The following is an 18,513-nucleotide window of genomic DNA, read 5'->3' as shown; positions in this document are numbered from 1 at the left end:
GTGCTAGATGCTGCTTTTGAATTGTACTAATAGCTTAGACTTTCATGGCTCCCTCTAGTTTCTTCAGTAGTTTCCCCGGTTCTGATCATTGTTCAATCCTTAGATGTCGCTAAAACTGGCAGTTATTGTAGCTTGATGTTGTACTCGAATATGTTGGTTGTGGTGGTTTCTTTAATAGAAATCGGAGGGGAAACCCTCTTTTGCTCCAAAAAAAACATCGGGACAAAAGTTTAGTAGTAACTGAACTTCGAGAACGAAAGATAAGAAGGAAGGTCGGACGTTCTGCCCTGGCTACTTCCATGAATCTGGAAGACAGTACTAGATTCAGATTTAGTCATAAACTCCAAACCACAGAATCGACATGGTACATCCTTGTATTGTATGCTTGTTAATTAGTATGTGACAGTACATGTATGTTTGTAAGGAGAAATCGATTTTGCCTGCACAAAAAATGACATCGTAAAAAAGCATCAGTTCCTCATCAAAACAATAAATCGATCTCGAGATCAAATTGGTGCAAAGGTCGCAACTGCAAGTACCCAATCCAAATCGACTCCAGCAAAGATAAATGCAGAAAACTCCAACAGCCATTCAGAACTAGTTATTGGAACTAACTAGGCAGCTGAAGTTGCCTCGGTGAACTGAAGAGAAGCTGGTGTGGTCTTCAAGTTCCTTCCAGTATCTCCCAACCGCATTACTGAAAATAGGCACAAAATTTCGCCATGTACACACATAACCTTTTGATTATAGCAACAACGAATCACACGTCTGTCCGACATACAAGCTTTTGATTTATAAACAACCAAAGAACGAAGCAAAAACATGCTACTCTATACAATAATCTAGTAAAGAAATTGCAAACTTAGCCTGGCAGCTTTAGGTTCTGGGTTCAGTTGGTGTATGAAAATGGATTGTACCTGTGCCTCAAATGTTTGCCGCCAGGGTCTTTCGATGGCAGTACATGTATAGGAGACTCCGTTTTTCAAACGACAGGGTGGATTCAAAAGTCTGAATCTCATACACTGTTCGTGTTTGCCATTTGTTTTCTATGGAAGACAAAATTCAAAACGATTTCCAGTGCGGGGAACCCGCGGGGAAATAGCATTGATCGAGCTTACTGCGCTTAATCGCATCCCAGCTTCTGGTAGGAAACGTACGGATACGCGCAGTAGCCGCCCCGGTTGGCGGAGCCCTGATGCGGTCGCTGGACGTCGAAGCGGGGAAAGAAGGGCGGCGGCGGCGGGGAGGGCGCGGCGGCGCCGGGGCTGGAGCGCTTGAGGTAGAGGCGGTACTTCTGGAGGTGGCTGGCGACGTTCTCCCGCGTGAGGCCGTCGACGTTCATGAGGCGCACGATGGCCTTGGGCACGGCGCCCTTCTCGCCGAGGTGCTCGACGGCCTCGACGAACCGGTGGTGCAGCTCCGGCGTCCACACCATCCGCGCCTTCTTCCCGCCGCCCCTCCGGCCCCCGGGGGCGGCGGCGTCGTCGGTCTCGCCCTCGCCCTCCTCCTCGTCCTCCTCGTCGTACTCGTCGAACCTGGGGGCCAGGTGGGAGGTGGGCGAGTCGTGGAGGAAGCCGGCGGCGTCGGCGGGGGAGGCGAGCGCGTCCGCGGGGCCGATCCCGAAGGCCGCGGCGAGGGCCGGCGGGATGAGCGGCTGCGAGACGGGCGTCAGCTCGGCGGGCGAGGGGAGGCCGAGCTCCCACTCGGACACGCGGTCCACCATGTGGCGCCGCGACGAGGAGGAGCCGGCGGAGGCCGCGCCGTCGTGGGGCTGCGGCCGGACGACGCGAGGGGATAACATGGCATATACTCTTGTCTTCGCTTCTCTTTCCCGGCGGGGGCGGGGGTGGGGCCTGGGGTGGCTCAAAAAGAGGTAGGGGGTGGGATATTTCTCGGGGGAAGAAGGGATTGGATATGTGACGACGTGGGCGATGCCCCGCTGATCCGTGGGCGCGAGCCGCGGGGAGCTGCGCTCGTCACTCGGCCCCGGGCACGTACGTGGAGCGAGTCAGTCGGCCCCGTGCATGCTTTCCACGACAAGTGGCGCTAGTGTTTTTTCGAGGCTTATTTTTTAGTTCAAAGCACCCTGAGTCTTGCAACTTGCACGAATTATGATGATTTGGTTTAAAAGTTATAAAACGTGACCCTGCTGTCCTCAAACTTGTGGCACATGTGACGATTTGGTCCTAGGCCAATCAGGCAGAGCCAAGTGGCGCCCAGCTGGCCAGACCGGTCGTCGTCTAGACTTTTGCACAAAACCTCCCCTACCATTTTCTCTATTCAACCCGTAGACAGCCCACCTGAATTATCTCTTAGTGTCGTTCGACACACCCAGGTTTTGTCCTGTCGAGGGCGACAAGAACTCACGGGCGGGCGATCGGCTGATGATGACGTCAGCCACCAGCGCGTCGTCGCGGGAGTTCACCGGCGGTGCAGAGGCGCCTCCATCCGCTCATCTCCTCCGCCTGTTCGACATCTTCCCTCCTGAGTACTGTGAGTCGTCTTCCTCCCTCTCCTTTGCTCTACTCGTCGCCTGTCGGTTCCGCCGTTTACAGCAGCTCTAACCTCACGTAGTCACGTATCATAACATAAAACATTTTCCCTAAAGTAGTTGTTTATGAATAACAAAAACTATGTTATCTTAATACGAATAAACCAGCATATGAGTAGACTTTTATTTATTTTTTTACTTTTAGTTGTTATTTGTACATAATTTGAAAAAATCGATGGGTATGGCTGTCCATGGGAACCTTTAGGGCAAAGGCGGACACCCTAGTGGGCATGGACATGGGTATGATATTGCTTGGTTCGTGCAAAATCCAACACATTGCCATGTAACTACTATGACGTAATAAACGTAAAATATGTTGCAATGTTTAAGGGCTCTTTTACTTGATATAAAGTAGAGAGAAAACCTAGAAATGTGAAGTTTCGCTTTTTGAAGAAATGCTAAATACAACATGTGAATGCGAATACAAGCATTTTGGATCCTGAAGATTGGAAGTAATCACAAGTCCCACACTATTGTTGGCGGCTATAGCCAGCAAAAGCTTGAAAAAAAAGGCTTGAATCATATGTTCCCTTTTTTTCAAAAAAAAAAGGCTTGAATCATATGTTCTCTACATCGTGAACCAACCTGTGGTTGAGATGTTAGGTGGACAGTGGTATTCCCAACCCACCAGGGTTCAAATCCTGTTGCTCGCATTATTCCTGGATTTATTTCAGGATTTCCGGCGATGCGCTTTCAGTGGGAGGAGATGTTTCCGTCGACGACGAGGCGCGTGTATATGAGCGCTTGTGTCTGTACTGATGCTCAAAAAAAATATGTTCCCTACATCACCCCAGACTGAAATGGATAATCTCAAAGTTTTTTTTACCATCAAAACGTATCTCTTTATTCATTGGTATAAATCGTTACATCATTAACTAAAAGAGATACAACTGAGGGGGTGGAACTTCAATCCAAGAACCAGCTTCATTGAACTTTGCTAGCTGGGTCAGTTCTTGGGCAACCGAGTTCATCTCACGAAACTCATGTTCAAAGACCACTTTGGCAAATTCTGAAGTCATGAAGTCACATTCATTACGTATTGGTGCTGCACTTCTTGTTGCCTGTATGTCATTGTTCATGGCTTCAATTACTTCACAGTTATTTGAGCAAACAATCAGTCTATTGCACCTAAATGAATCAGCAAGCAGCAGTCCATCCTTCGGAGCCATAGCTTCTCCTGAAACAACATCATACATCATTGATAATTTGAAGTTTCTAGCTGCAACAAAGCAGGCCCTATTATCCTTGGTTATGACCCTGGTAGTCCCCTAGAGATTATCCTCGTCGAAAGAAGCATCGACGTTGGCCTTCATGGAAAATTTAGGTGATGAATTCCGATTACTTTTCTTATTTATGATTTCAAAGTTCTTGATATGAAAATTTAGGTGATGAGTTCCATTTTTCTTTATTGAGGATGAACCTCAAAATGTGCAGCTCCATACATTGGATAAGGGGTTTATGGATTCTCGAGAAGGAATCCTGCCTGCCACCACTGGATCCCATGGGCGAGTAGAAAATTAGATCCACATGAGATCTCACTTAAATGCCCCATCTATCCTCCCGAGGAGAAGTTTGTCTTAGTTTCAAACTCTACTGAAAATTACCAGTTTTAACAAGGAATGCGTGACATCGAACTTGAGTTATCATGGTGGATGAAACAGCCACCATCCAAGCAAATGGATGTTTCTCGTAGTATAAAATGCTTCTTTGGTGGCATCCTTTCATTTAAAAATTGGTACGAAGTTTCTGAAAAGCTTTTAAATTGTACAAACAGATTTGATCCCTTGGTTGGACATTGATCTTTATTGGCACAAGTACAATCTTTTATCCAAATTTGCAGAAGGAATATTCTTTTTTCAATCATATTTTGCACTTCACTTTTTAGGGTTATTTTGCACATCTATGCCTACCATGTTTCTGCATTTTCATGAGAAAAAAAAAACAGACCCTTGAAGGCCAGACAGGACCATAGAGGATTACAGGAAATGAACGGCAGCTAACTTCATAATCCTCAGTTATACACACGGGATGGCGATAAAATTTTGTTCTAGACAGCTCCGGTAGCTTCCTCTCTCAGGATTGCAGATTTGTACACTCGCAAAATATCGACTCTCCTCCCCTTTTTACACCTAGACGACAACTTATACATGACGCCTATCTTCTCCGCGGTGGCATCAGGTAAATAAAGTCGCTGAGCCAAACCCTGACACGACTATAAGCTCAAACTACAAAATGTACAAAGTCTCAGTACAACATGTTTATTTCTAACTTGGCTTGCAGCAGCCCAAAAGCAGGCGGCAGAAGGTAGATCTCGGTGGCCATGGTTAGCTGTACATGGTCATTCCTATGCCATTAGGAAGGATACTGCGACGACTGAAGCCCAATCCTCCTCTCTGAATTTAAAGTACATATAAACACACGTTAAAAGAACAGTTCATCAGAAGAGAGATAGATCAGTAAGAATGCCCAAGACCAATTTATTTCAATGATGTATCAGTAAAAATATTGAACACTGCATCTTACCTCCAGCAGCAACAAGTTTTTCCACCCGAGCAACAATGTGCTTCCCATATGTATATTTCTTCAGCGCATTTAAATGAACCTTTATTCGTGAAAGAATCAGCTCTCTCTGCTGATCATCACAAGTCTCCAGTACTTTCTGTACAACATAGTTACCAAACTGATCCTTCATCATGGCCTGCATGCGATCAAGGTAGAGACGTCAGAAAGTTGAGCAGCCCTTTACAAGAATATAATTTCTCATTTTTTAAATAAACTATATTTTGCAAAGCCCAAAAGGTGCATATACAGATAAAAAAAACAATGTGTCATTTGCGGACTGTAAGCCAAAACATAATGTGATCAATAATAATGAGTGTACAAGTATCCATTGAATGACAGCTTCGATTTGGTGCAGCCCACAGATGAAAGCAATTTTTCATGAACTTTGCAGATTTAGCGTGTTCTCGCGTATACATGTGTGATTGTCCTGGATTTTTTTAAAATTGTAAATGCACCTTCTGAAATTCTTCAATATAAAGGGATCACTAGAGATCGGGAGCAAAAGCAATTACCGCCCAGTTCAGTTGGATGATAACGTATTTCAAAGCCAGTGACACACTACATTTATGAACACTGCTATATTTTGCAGTATTGGTGGCCTATTAGGTACAACTATAACATGTTTACCATTTGCAATGTATTTTCATTAAACAATAGCTGTTACAATAACTAACCATTATTTTTAAATAAAACGTTCGGAAACCACTGTTCAGTAGGACTATTTTCTCTCTGTGAGAAGTCTTCAGATATAGCAAATACAGAAGTATGTCAAACCCACTCAACATTTTACATGTCTCAATACATGTATGATATTACCTATCTAGGTTTATCAATTATATCATTCAACGCTGAGTGTGATTAAACAATATCTAGGGAAGTGCATAGTTCTTCTCACAAAGGTTAACCATATTTAAAGCTCAATGGATAGAGATATGTGTACATCTTAAACTCATAAGTTCATAGTATCACATAATCACAGTGTGTTCTCTTTGTAAACGATCTCAAAGTTAGTTCCAGCACACCTCTAGACTGTATAGGTCACCAGGTTTTGTTATAAAAAAGAGGTAACGCAGTTTTTGTAGCACGAAAGCACCTCAAAGTTTTGAATACTACAATATTTCCAACAAACCATGGTATTACTGAACAAACACCAAAAATACTTCTGATCCAAACAAACCCTTTAGTAATACTCATTTTCTGACTTGGAGGTGACATTGTTAAATCATTAATACCATAGAGAATTGACATTGTACGATCCTCAATAGTAGTTCCATTTCAAAGAGTTCTTCATTGTGCTACTTTAATAACTTCACATGTACCAATTTATTATGGCTTTCTTGAATAATCTGAATTTTCATGGTGACCCCTCATATAAAATCTAGAAAACTGCTAATCCCAATAAATTCTTCCCGTCGGACTCCCATGCTGCTATTATAATCACATCACTGTACGAGGGTGTGGCCAAAATAGTTTATCTGCGCGAAGTTAAAATACCTGGAGAGGCTCATTCTCGTCAGTAGTTCCAAGCATTTCATTTATGATAACTTCCCGCTCTGAAGGTCCTCCAAATGTTAGACACTTCTCGACAACATTTGAGGCAAATTTCTGTTGGCTCATCTGGATGATCTGTCCAGCTAGCTTTTCAATAATAAAAGACCGCTCATGAGGCTTCCCATGCTGCATAACATGCTGCACGAGAATAAATCAGACATCATCAATAGACAATATCCGTTAAAACAATTACAAAGGAAATACAGAACATAGGACTGGGCTAGTCTACCATAAAGGAGTGACCCATCATAAATTCAAGTGAGCTCTTAGGCTGGAGGGGTAACAAGGATTAGGTATGTACTCTATCTAGAATAGACTGCATACATCATATTTTTAATGTATATCAGTTGATTGAATTTGTTGGTTTAAATTTTAACTGAAGTTCCTGATCGACTCCTACACATAAGATTTCATGCGCTTTATGCCTTTATCACGTGCAGCAGTAACAAAAAGAATGGTGAATTTTATTCTCCAAAATTAATGGTATATCATCATACTTCAGTCCAACAAGGCGGATTAGTGTATATGCACTTCCTTTGCTACACACATCCTGAATGTCACCGCTTCACTAGTTGCCAGAAGGTATTAGATTAAGATGAATATTTAATTTTTGACAAAAAAAACGTTACAGAATCCTTACTGCAGCGTTTTCATATATACAGGATATTTACAAATATGAACGTGAATATCACAAAAAAGTGCACATAAATGCTCATTCATGAAAACACAGTGACATGATCAGGCACAAATACGTGTACTTTATATGTAAAATACAGAGACATGGTCAGGCACGAACAGATGTATCTCATGTAACGTTATGCACAACTTGATCAAGAGCATGCTTTACTAGGAATAGTGGTACAAAAAGGCTAATTATCAGGTGACCAGTCAAAATTGTCAGCAGATGCCAGGGCTTAGGATGACCAATTTTACTAGAGAATTATTATTTCTGGATAAGTTGGGACATCAAACCAGGTCTAATTGCTTTTACAAGTCATTTTGGGCAAAAATTAGATGCAATATTCTTTAATGGCAGGCCTCAACTGCACTTCGCCATGAATTAGTACAATTACGGTATCACAGGGAAAGGCTTTGATATCATAATCTTTATTTCCCCAATGGTTAATGGTTGAAATTCCAATTTCTGGCATCAAAGCATACTACATATGATTTAAGTATGGTTCAGAAGTGGTATATCGTTCTAGTTTCATACAAGGTAGGTGTAGCTATAACAAAGTTGCTTTGTTTGGGCCTTTGGGGCCGCGCAGTGGCGTGGGATAGATGATATGTTTTGCTGTGATGTTGAGTAGCTGATATGTGTGGCATCCTGTGCGCGCCAGTTTCTTCCTTTTCTTTTCATTTCCTGCAGGCTGTTGTGATTTCTTTGGTCTGTTTCTTCAATGTGACGCTGGTCACTCCAGTGAGACTAATGCTTTATAAAAGCGGGGCTGGAATCTATTCTCTAAAGAAACAAAGCTGCTGAAGGAAAGATCAGGATACCACATCAAGGCCGATGTTGCAGCTAGAAATTAGGAGATATAACAAACCTGGATAACATAATTTCCATACTGGTCTTGTGCCAGCATGCATACAGATTGCAATATCTCATCCATGACAATTTGCTGTGTGTTTGTATCAGTGCAATGCTCCAGTACTCTCTGAGTAAAGGAAATAAATTCATGAGTTTAACTGAGATAAAAGAGTAATGCTGATCAGTATCATCACAAAGATCATCAAGTTGGAAATATAACCGAATGTCACTGACATGTGGCCCCTATACTCCACATGTCATCTTCACATGGGATGGTATTTTCTGTCTATACCTCTTTCTGATAATACTGATCTAACTTTCTGAACATAAAATTCAGAGTTTCAAAATTGAATGCGCAGAATTCAAAGACCAACCTGTATGACTCTGCAGCCATAGGGGTGAGTGGACAGTGTAACGACTTCACCATAGAATGTCGAGATAATAAACTGAATGGAATCTTCTGGTATACACTCAATACATTTCTGGATAACATGGTTTCCATTTTGATCACGCACACATCGCATGATATGACCATCAAGCTCAGTAACCATTTTTGTCTTCTGGTCCAGATCAACAACCTCTATTGCCTTCAGTAATGTGCATATGAATATACTTGAGTCACTAATCCTAGAAGAATTTATGAAACATGAAACTACATGAATTATGTAGTACCTTTTGGATAACTCGACAACCATACATCTGAATGCTAAGAGTTAGTACATGTCCAAATAGTTTATTAGCCAACTCCCTGCGTTGTGTGGAGCTCCCATGCTCAAAAAACTGGAAAAAAAATAGAGGCAAGTCCAGGCATCCTTAAGAAAATGTAATTTAGAAAATGCTATGAGAATTGAAGAAAGAAACTGAGTGTTCTCAATGTCAGTGAGCAGCACCAGTGTCTCAGTAACGAATACCTTCTGCACTACATAATTCCCAAATACATCAGTCATCAATGAGAGAGCGTGAGGCATGATCTCCTCAAAAACCATGTTTTTTTCCTCAACTGTCGCAGTTTCAAGTTTTTGCTGTATGAAACGACTTCCATATTGGTCAGCGCTGCATAATCAAAGCAAACACCCTATGAGGATTCAGAATGCATCAATAAAAAATATATTAGTAATCACAGGATCATCGTTACTGCAAAGGGTTGCTGAGAAAACAAGAAAAAAAATGTGGTTTAAGTGGGAAGAGTTCCCTCCCTTAACGGTACATTATTTAGGTAGAAATCGGACCTCCGTGTGGATCAAATGTGGGTGGGCTAGCTTACACCCGTAAGTTCTAGCCATCCGAGCCAGCACTCGGTTCTAACATTCAAGTGTTAAGAATAAGCTGGTAGACTGCTTTGACAGATACTCCCCCAGTAACTTAAAATAAGATGTTTTGTGAAACTATGACAGTGTCAAAAAACGTCTTATATTAAGTTACAGAGGGAGTACTATTTAGGGATCATAGAAAATACGCCCCTGCCTTTATCCACAATGTGCTGCTCTACTTGTTGTGCTAGTGCAGATTTTGTTATCTTTCAGATATTTGAGTGTTCAGAAAATTGACATCAAATCCATCTCATGCGGAGGACGGCGAGGTCCCAGCCCATGCCGATACCATCAAGCAGCTCCCTCTCCCCTATGTGTTTTGGAACCGAGGGATCCATGTCAGAGAGGGCAAGTGCCTTAGCTGCATCTAGTAGCTAGTGGCCAAGTCTATGCACAACACACCCTGGTACAATGCTCCCGAGGTGGAGCTCAATCATGGGGAGCAAGCTTGAGTGTGCAGTGAACCAGCTGTGGCCGCGCCATGGTGAAGAGTGAGAAGAGGTTAGAGGAAAGACAAAGATAGGAACAATGGGAGGAGGGGCAAATCCATCATGTGGCAGGGTCTAACACTAGACAGGGAAAGGTCTCAGTTTTTTAAAAGATGGCAAAATCTTAAATAAAAAAAAGGGCAGCCCGGTGCATGTAGCTCCCGCTTGCGCAGGGTCCGACCACTTTGGGTCTATTGTACGAAGCCTTTCCCTACATTTCTGTAAGAGGCTGTTTCCAGGACTTGAACCCGTGACCTCATGGTCACAAGGCAGCAGCTTCACCACTGCGCCAAGGCTCCCCTTCAAAAAGATGGCAAAATCGAGTGGGCACACACTTTGACAGAATGACACACTATGCCCCTGTGAAGAAAGGCACTAGAGAAAATATGCCCCTGCCAATTGTAATCCAGAATGTATCGCTCTACTTGTTGAGTGTAGATTTTGCAATCTTTCAAATATTTGAGTGTGAGATAACAATGAAGAGAGTTGACACCAGGCTACCGTCAATCCATCTCATGAAGAGGATGACAAGGTCCCAGCCAACGGTGGTACCATCAGGCTGCTCCCTCTCCCCTGTGCATTTGGAAACAATGGATCCACGCTGGAGGGGCGCAATCGCCGTAGCTGTATCTAGCAGCTAGCGGCAGAGTCTATGCGCAACACCCTGGGACGAAGCTCCCAAGGTGGAGCTACGTCACAGGAGCAAGCTCGGGTGTGCAGAAAGCTACGTCATGGTAGCAAGCTTGAGTGCGCAGGAAGCTACATCATTGGAGCAAGCTCGAGTATTCAGTGAACAAGTGTGGTCGTGCCATGGTCAAGGGTGTGGAGAAGAGGTTAGACTTAGAGGAAGGAAAAGATAAGAACAAGGAGGGAGGGGTGAAACCATACTGGTATTGCAAAGGTATGAAATGATCAAGTATACCTGAACTCCACCACATTCCCAGCAATCTCAGCAAGGTCAAAGCTTCTGGCCTTATTGCTTTTGAATTCATCCAAAAGTGAAGATGGAAAGTTCCCATTCATATAGCCACTTGGATCAACATTCCAACCAGTCAAGCTTCTCGTGTTAGAAGGAAACCTCAGATTCCGCTCACCGAGCCTAATTGGACTGCCAGGACCTGATGGGGAAGCAACAGGACTTCCCAAAGGGCTTCCAGGGTATGTCATACCCATGCCGTAACCCAGATTGCTAAAATAACCATGATTTGAGGCTACTGATTTACCAACTGGCATTCCATATTGCTTCTGCTGAAGCAAAGCTTCAACATAAGCTTTCTGAACTGGTGTTAAATCAGCATACGAACTACCCATGAAACCTCTTTCCAAGTAAGGATCACTGTAGTTGGCTGCTTCCTGCGCTGTATATTGAGCTGTCTTCAAATACTGAACATAAAAAGGATCGGAGAGAGGAGACTGAAGACCAGTGGCTGTTTGATTATTGGACCTACCAAGGTTATGCAGATCAGATAGACTTAAGGCAGGTGGTGATGAAATATTGCTACCGAGGTTCCTTGAATCTGACCCGAGTGAAGCTATAGCAGATGCTGCTGCACCACTTTCAAACAGAGGAGGCATGCTACCTGAACCCATGTTATTCATCATCATAGAGTTGAAACCCGGATTGAGTGGATATCCACTGAGCCCATAGTTCAGAAATGCTGAATTTGTTCCATCAAGATTCTGATGTTGAGCAGGAGAACCACCTGGACTTGCATTAGAAGATGGTGGAGACTTCTGATATGAACGAGCAGAAAGAGTAGATCTTTTTATCTCCCCATGTCCATCAAACCGTGTGTTTGTGGAACCTCTGAAGTCTGCTGGATTAGGTACACTATTCTTAATATCAGCAAATGAAGAATTTGATGGTACACCTGCATATTCAGCATCTGCTTCCAACATCGCAGAATACTGCCTACTGCTGACTTGAGCAGCTTGCGGGCCAAGAGCAAAATTATGGTAGTCACTTATCTCTCTCTGAAACTTTGATTGACTAATGTTGCTGTTGTCGTTCAAAGTGCCACCTTTTGACAAGTTCATGCTAGATAGTGCAGTTAATATATCATCAGGCTCAAGTGCTTTTGATGATATTGTGTTGAATGATGACGATGAACAATTCAATCTCTTCTCATTAGAATTAATCCTAGCACCAACAGGTGGAAGGCCAGGGCTAGGAACCCTGGGGATATAATGGGAATCTGGTGTCGCACTCCTTGAAGCTGATGAACCCAGAACAGAAGCAAAAGTTTGAGATGCAGATGCATTAATACTGGAAAGACCGCCGACACTTTGTGCATTTCCAACAGAGCGCTGTGCATCCATAGTATCATTATGTAAAGAGTATTGGTTCTCAGAAGGATCGACTGATTCCTGGTTGTCAAGAAATGAATTGCGACTGGCTGCACGAGAGGAATGTTCTGAAGTAGGTGTTCTGCGGCCAAGGTTATCCTGAAATAACAGAAATTAAACTAAATCAGTTGTCCAGTGAGCAACAAACTGCAGAGGAAATCGATAAATTAAGGTACTAAAAAATAAAACATAAATAAGAAGAAGGTGTTATTCATGTTCCCAGGATAAATTGCGCTGCTGGAGTAGTAACTGCCAAGAAGAAAAAGGGTCTCGCTTAAACAGCAAATGGATTGCAGTTGTCTTGGAAGTAAAAATCAGTTAATGACTCCTTAACACAAAGAAATCACATTAGTTGCAGCCTTACAGGTGTGCACTTCTCAAATATATAGCTATAATGGGTACAGAATTGCACGAGACAGTTGTTTTAATTTTTCAGACATACTACAGCACAGAAACCAAATATCGCATGTTTGTGCAAACTACAGAACCGCACCACTCTATTATGTGATTTGTAATAACTGGTGAGGTCCACCCAGCGCATGCTTTCACAGGTGCCCAAACTCAGGCAGGAAAGAAATTCAAAACTTCTAGCCAGACACCATGCACCCACAGTCCAACTTCTAACTGGATAGCGTGCTGGAAATGGCCAGGGCTTGCTTATTCAATCCAAAGGAGGGGATCTAAATCCCAGAAGTATCTAGTAAACAATAGCAAGCGACATACTACAGCAGAAACCATTAGTTTTGATATGATAACCCAATGGATAAACCTCAGTCAGCTATGAGAGTTTATGATAACAAATAGCAACCTTTGTGGTGCCGAAGGAGACCAACCTGAAACATATCAGCAAAGCTGCGTTGCCTCCCTAGTGATAACCCAATGAGCCCATCACCTCCTCTATCCACCCACTCTGCAGCACCGCCCACACCCTTGTTTCCATCCTCCTCTCGATCGAAACCAGGAGTCTGCGGGAACAGCGACATGCCGGCAGCCATCCCCTGTCCAGCCTCCTCCTGCACTGCCTTTCTCCTGTCCCCAATCCCTCCCAACACCCCTACCCCTGCCTTCAGCCGCTGTGTTGACCGCCAGTCCTCCTTTGTCAGGACCGGCGGTGGCAACCTCGGGTTAAGATTGGCGTGCGAGTAGTAGTACGACAGGTAGGCTGGGTCAGCCCGGAGCTCCTCCTCCGACAGGAGTCCGCCATGTCCGTTCAACTCCTCGGCATCAGGAACGGCGGCAGCAGCCCGGGGCGTCTCACCACCGCCGCGGAGCAAGCCGCCGATGGCGTTTAGCGAACCCTCAATGGTCGGTGGCGCCGACCCGCTTCGGAATATGCTGAGCCGCTCCTTCTCACCAGCCTCCTCCCCTCGCCGACGCGCTCCGCCGCCACCGGCACGGAGCAGCGCCTCAAGCTCGTCCTCCGGCTCTTCCTCCCCTCTCACGCCGCCCATCTCCTGACGCATCGCCAAAGGGCTCTCGCTGAGCATTCCTCCAATCCTGCAGAACACGAGCCGCCAAATCACGCAAAGCAAACAAACACCAAAACCGAAACGGAAAGCTCGTGCAAAAGCCGCGCCGCCGATTACCCGTCGCGGACGCTGCTCTCTCCGCAGGACGCCCGGAACCCCACCGAAGAGCGAGAGCAACCACGGCTCAGTCAGGGTCAATCAGAAAACCTGCGGCCCTCGGGTCCCCCGGGCCAAAGCGCCACCGAATCGCGCGCCGCGAGCCCGATCGGGACAGTGGCGGCCATTTCCAGCCGGGGCGCTTTTGGGGATTCGGGAGATCGGGCTGCTGCGGAGCGTGCGGGCTCAGATTGGGCTCCGATCGGCCGGCGATTTCGCCATTTTTGGGGGCACCGGACCCGAGGCTTCGAGCTGCTTGGAGAAGTGGGGGTGGGGGGGGAGAGAGAGAGAGCACACAGTAAAGGAGCTGCAGCAGCAGTCAGGAACGGAGCCCGAGGAAGGAGACGGCGGACTGATAAGCACGAGCTCCCCCCGGCACCCCAGCCGTCCGATCGGGTGGATGGGCGGACGGGATCTTCCCCGCCTCAAGAACCCTCTAGGGTTTTATGACTTTTATTGCAGGCGCTGGCGCAGGAGTTATTTCCCTCTGATCCGCGGGCCCCGAGCCTGTGCTGGACTCACTTGTATTTAGTTGAGGTGTTAAGGTGTAAATAGTAGAGTGGTACGTTTTTTTCACTGTGCCATGAGTGTTTGTTTTTTGGGGGGATGGGTGTGGAGTAATGCTTAATTTTCTCTTTAATTGGGATTAGGGTGGTGGGAAGGGCCCACGTTGTAGAGGAAGCACGGCGTGGGCCCCGGGCACGTGGTGGCGTCGGCTCCTAGATTCACTCGTGCAAGATGTTATTATGGACGGGGCGGATTGGAGCAGTTGGCTCCGACCTGACCTCAGGTCCTGACAGCGACCAGCATAGACAGTAACTTTGGAGATAAATAATGGCGACGTGCTTCCATTCCTCGAGCTAATTTCGGATAAGCCCTTGACTTCCAGGATTAGTTTTCCAACTAGTGAAGGTATCGTCTGTTGTATCGCACGGGTAGCCCCTCCCGTTTCTCCCACTTTGTCTTAAGTCGGTACTTATCCTTGACTCTGGAGTCCTTATATAAAGCAACGAGGAGCTATCATTGTAATCCCTGATCATTGATTAATAAAGCTGGTCTTCTTCATATCTTTCTGTGTCATTTACTTTCGCGTGTTCGACGACTACTTCGACTACTTCGTGTACGACGCTCGCCGTCGCTCCGCAACCTCAGACCGGACTCGCCGGCGGAGTTGCGGAACACGTTATCAGTATGCTTCGCTCCATCAACTCACCGTCAAGCCTGCATCACGCAGGCTTTCGTCGATCCCGTGGAGGTATAAGATCCGATCCCCCTTTTTGCAAAAATGAATTCCTTTCGTTAGTGCGATTCTGTTTTCATGATCAGATTATTTTTCGGATTTGATCTACCTATGGTGTGGATTTTCCTCCCAAGAACCGAGCGGACGAACACGTCGCCGACCAATGTCGATGTTCTTGGATCAAGAGGGATTTGTTGACTGCACTGTAGGGAGTCGGTACAAAACGTGACCCAGATGGTTACGGTACCGCTGCAACGCACCTGCTGTGCCGTGCGCCGTCGACGTTCCGGATGAACACGACGAAGAACCGAGACGTACGTCACGCCCGTACTCCATCAGCGACCCTGATGGTCGCAATGCTGGCGCAGGGTCAACGGCCGCACCCCGATGGCCGCCGCATTCGGCTGACGCTCTGTCGTGGCCGCGCTGGCCCGGTCGTGGCCGCGTCGCGCCGCCCCGCTGGCCGCGCTGGCCCTGCCGTGGCCGCGCCTCCCCGGTGGCCGCGCCGTCGCGTGCCTTGGCCGCCGTCCGCGCGCCGTGGTCGTGCGTGCCCTGGCCGCCGCCGCTCGGGCGCTAGGAAACCCTAGCGAACCCTGAGCAGGCCGGCCCAGCGGGCTTCTCTGGACTGGGTCGTGGGGATCCAGGGCATAAAAAAAAGTGGCGCTGGCGCAGCGCGGAAATTTTGTGTTTTAGCCCTTGTAGTTTCCTGTTTTTACGCGTAGTTTATTCCTGCTGTAATATTTCGCGTAGAAGCCCCTGGAGCTGTCTGTTTTCGCTGAAATATGCGTATTTGGGCTTGGCCGCCGCCGTCGCGTGCCTTGGCCGCCGTCCGCGCGCCGTGGTCGTGCGTGCCCTGGCCGCCGCCGCTCGGGCGCTAGGAAACCCTAGCGAACCCTGAGCAGGCCGGCCCAGCGGGCTTCTGTGGACTGGGCCGTGGGGATCCAGGGCATAAAAAAAAGTGGCGCTGGCGCAGCGTGGAAATTTTGTGTTTTAGCCCTTGTAGTTTCCTGTTTTTACGCGTAGTTTATTCCTGCTGTAATATTTCGCGTAGAAGCCCCTCGAGCTGTCTGTTTTCGCTGAAATATGCGTATTTGGGCTTTAAAATGCCTCGGGAATTCATTTTTTGGGCTAGTTTTCACATACTAGATGCGCTTAACATGCTATCCATTGTAACATGATATTATTGTATGATTTTACTGCTGTAGATTAATTGTTTAGCACTCTTAATCATTTAGTAAGTCATATAATAGCATGTTTTAAATATTGGAACGTCTTTTTATTGAATAAGTTTATCAATATCGCTTTGTGCAAAAGATTACCTGGTGTAATCTCATGATTTTTGCATAAATCGCAGATGGCCGGAATTGTCCACAAGGAGTTTGCTGAGTTGGCCCAGACGGGGATGAACTACCTATCATGGGCTTCGGACTGCGAGATTTTTCTCCAGGGCAGAACCCTCCTGAGGGCGATCGGTAAGGGGACCCAGCTGGCCCCCACCGATCCCAAGTTTGAAACTGAGAATGCGCGGGCTCTGCATTTTCTCTGTCATCACCTGTCACCTACTCTGAAAGATGAGTATATGGCTGAACGGAGTGCTTCTGGCCTTTGAACCGCTCTTAAGCAGCGGTTTAAGCGGCTGAAGTACACTGTTAAGCCACGTGCAGAGGCAGAGTGGATCCATCTAAGGTTTGCGGACTTCAAGACGGTTGGGGAGTACAATTTGGCTCTACACCGGATGTGTACGACTCTTCAGATGTGTGGTACTCAGATTACCGACACTCAGAAGATTGAGAAAACCCTATCCACTTTCCACCCTGACGCGGTCCTGTCCGCACGGAACTACCGCCAGGGCAACTACATGAGGTATTTAGAGTTGATTGACGTCCTCCAGGTGGCAGAGGCGCAGGACGAGGTTCTGAAAAAGAACTTTGCTGCGCAACCACTTGGGGGGAGTTCTCGCCAGGAGGTGAATGCTCTCAAAGTTCGCAAGCTTCAACAGAAGAAGAGGGGCCACAAGGGCAAGAAGAAGGGCCCTCAGCCCTCCGCCCCAGCTAAGCAGCAAAAGCCGGGCAAGGGGGGCAGAGGCCTCAGGACTGCTTTCGGTGTGGCTCGGTGGAGCATTTCTCCCGCTAGTGTCGCGCACCACAGGAGGTCGTTGATGCATATAAGGCCCGGAAGGCGCGTGAGACGCACCTCGCCTTGGTTCAGGAGGGAGCACCACTGGCGCCCATGGCGGCACTCATTATGATCTCTACGCCCCCTGTTGCGCCCATCGCGGCAACCCCCGTGGTGCCCATCGCGGCGACTTTGGCTGTCTCTAGTGACGCCAACGTTGCCATGGAGATTGACCACATGGTGGCCTCGGCGGTGCCGCAACTAGATGTTGATGCTGCCTCCAAGATGATTTCTAAGAAGGATCAGCTCACTAGTATGGAGATTGCGGCTGAGGTCAATGGCTTCTTCACCGAGTCTACTTAGCATACCCCTTTGGTTATCATGATTCCGTGATTTGATACAATAAATTCGAATAAATTCGATTTGGTTGTAAGCTCTATGAGAGCATAAACTTATTCTTTACTTTGGCGATTGGATGACATTTATTCATTTATTCCATTATTTATACATGATAGTATGTTATGTTTTGGAATGTGTGCATTTATTATTAATGTAGCGTCTTCCTCATTACATTAATTATATGTCATATTTTAGAACGCGTGTGGCGCCCGAATGGAAGAAACGTACCTTGCCGATAGCGCAACTACACATACCATTTTACGAGAAACTAAGTACTTTGAGTCTATTAAAAAATCTCCGGGAAGTATTATGACAATCGCCGGCTGTGGTTCGCACATAGTTGGCTCCGGACGAGCCACTATTATACTTCCTATGGGAACAACTTTGATAATTAATGATGCATTGTTGTACCCGGAGTTGACTCGTACTCTTTTGAGCTTTAGAGACATTCGCGCCAATGGTTTTCATGCTGAGACCGATGATGAGAACGGCAAGGAGTGCCTACTTATCACAAAGCGGGATGCAAATGGTAAACATGTTATCGAAAGGCTTCCTTCGTTCGACACAGGGCTATACTACACTAAAATAGTAGCACCGCCTGTGTATGAAGGAAATATGCCCTAGAGGCAATAATAAAGTTATTATTTATTTCCTTGTAATCATGATAAATGTTTATTATTCATGCTAGAATTGTATTAACCGGAAACATAATACATGTGTGAATACATAGACAAACAAAGTGTCACTAGTATGCCTCTACTTGACTAGCTCGTTAATCAAAGATGGTTATGTTTC

The 18,513-nt window shown here is 46.0% G+C and overlaps 2 protein-coding genes and 1 pseudogene across 2 annotated transcripts; 1 reads left to right on the top strand and 2 right to left on the bottom strand.

Moving 5' to 3' along the window:
* Positions 1-725: 725 nt before the first annotated feature.
* LOC147980681 (transcription factor PCL1-like) lies at positions 726-1,870 on the bottom strand. Its single transcript, XM_087513471.1, has one exon. It carries the CDS (start codon positions 1,799-1,801, stop codon positions 1,124-1,126), a length of 678 nt encoding a protein of 225 aa, XP_087369597.1. The 5' UTR covers positions 1,802-1,870; the 3' UTR covers positions 726-1,123.
* A 2,657-nt stretch (positions 1,871-4,527) lies between these two features.
* Positions 4,528-14,302, bottom strand: LOC125545262 (pumilio homolog 1). Its single transcript, XM_048709152.2, has 10 exons — positions 13,926-14,302; positions 13,173-13,836; positions 10,916-12,438; positions 9,107-9,248; positions 8,868-8,975; positions 8,570-8,782; positions 8,212-8,322; positions 6,608-6,802; positions 5,075-5,249; positions 4,528-4,944 (listed from the first exon to the last, which is right to left on the bottom strand). Exons 2-10 carry the CDS (start codon positions 13,824-13,826, stop codon positions 4,904-4,906), a joined length of 3,162 nt encoding a protein of 1,053 aa, XP_048565109.2. The 5' UTR covers positions 13,827-13,836; positions 13,926-14,302; the 3' UTR covers positions 4,528-4,903.
* Positions 14,303-16,558: 2,256 nt separating this feature from the next.
* On the top strand, positions 16,559-17,818 carry LOC147980680 (uncharacterized; annotated as a pseudogene).
* Positions 17,819-18,513: the final 695 nt, after the last annotated feature.

The sequence above is a fragment of the Triticum urartu genome, chromosome 3A (assembly GCF_056163025.1).
Source record: "Triticum urartu cultivar PI428250 chromosome 3A, HENAU_Tu73, whole genome shotgun sequence".
Taxonomy (NCBI): Eukaryota; Viridiplantae; Streptophyta; class Magnoliopsida; order Poales; family Poaceae; genus Triticum; species Triticum urartu.
The sequence above is the reverse complement of the archived record's forward strand: the minus strand, read 5'-3'. Positions and strand labels throughout refer to the sequence as shown.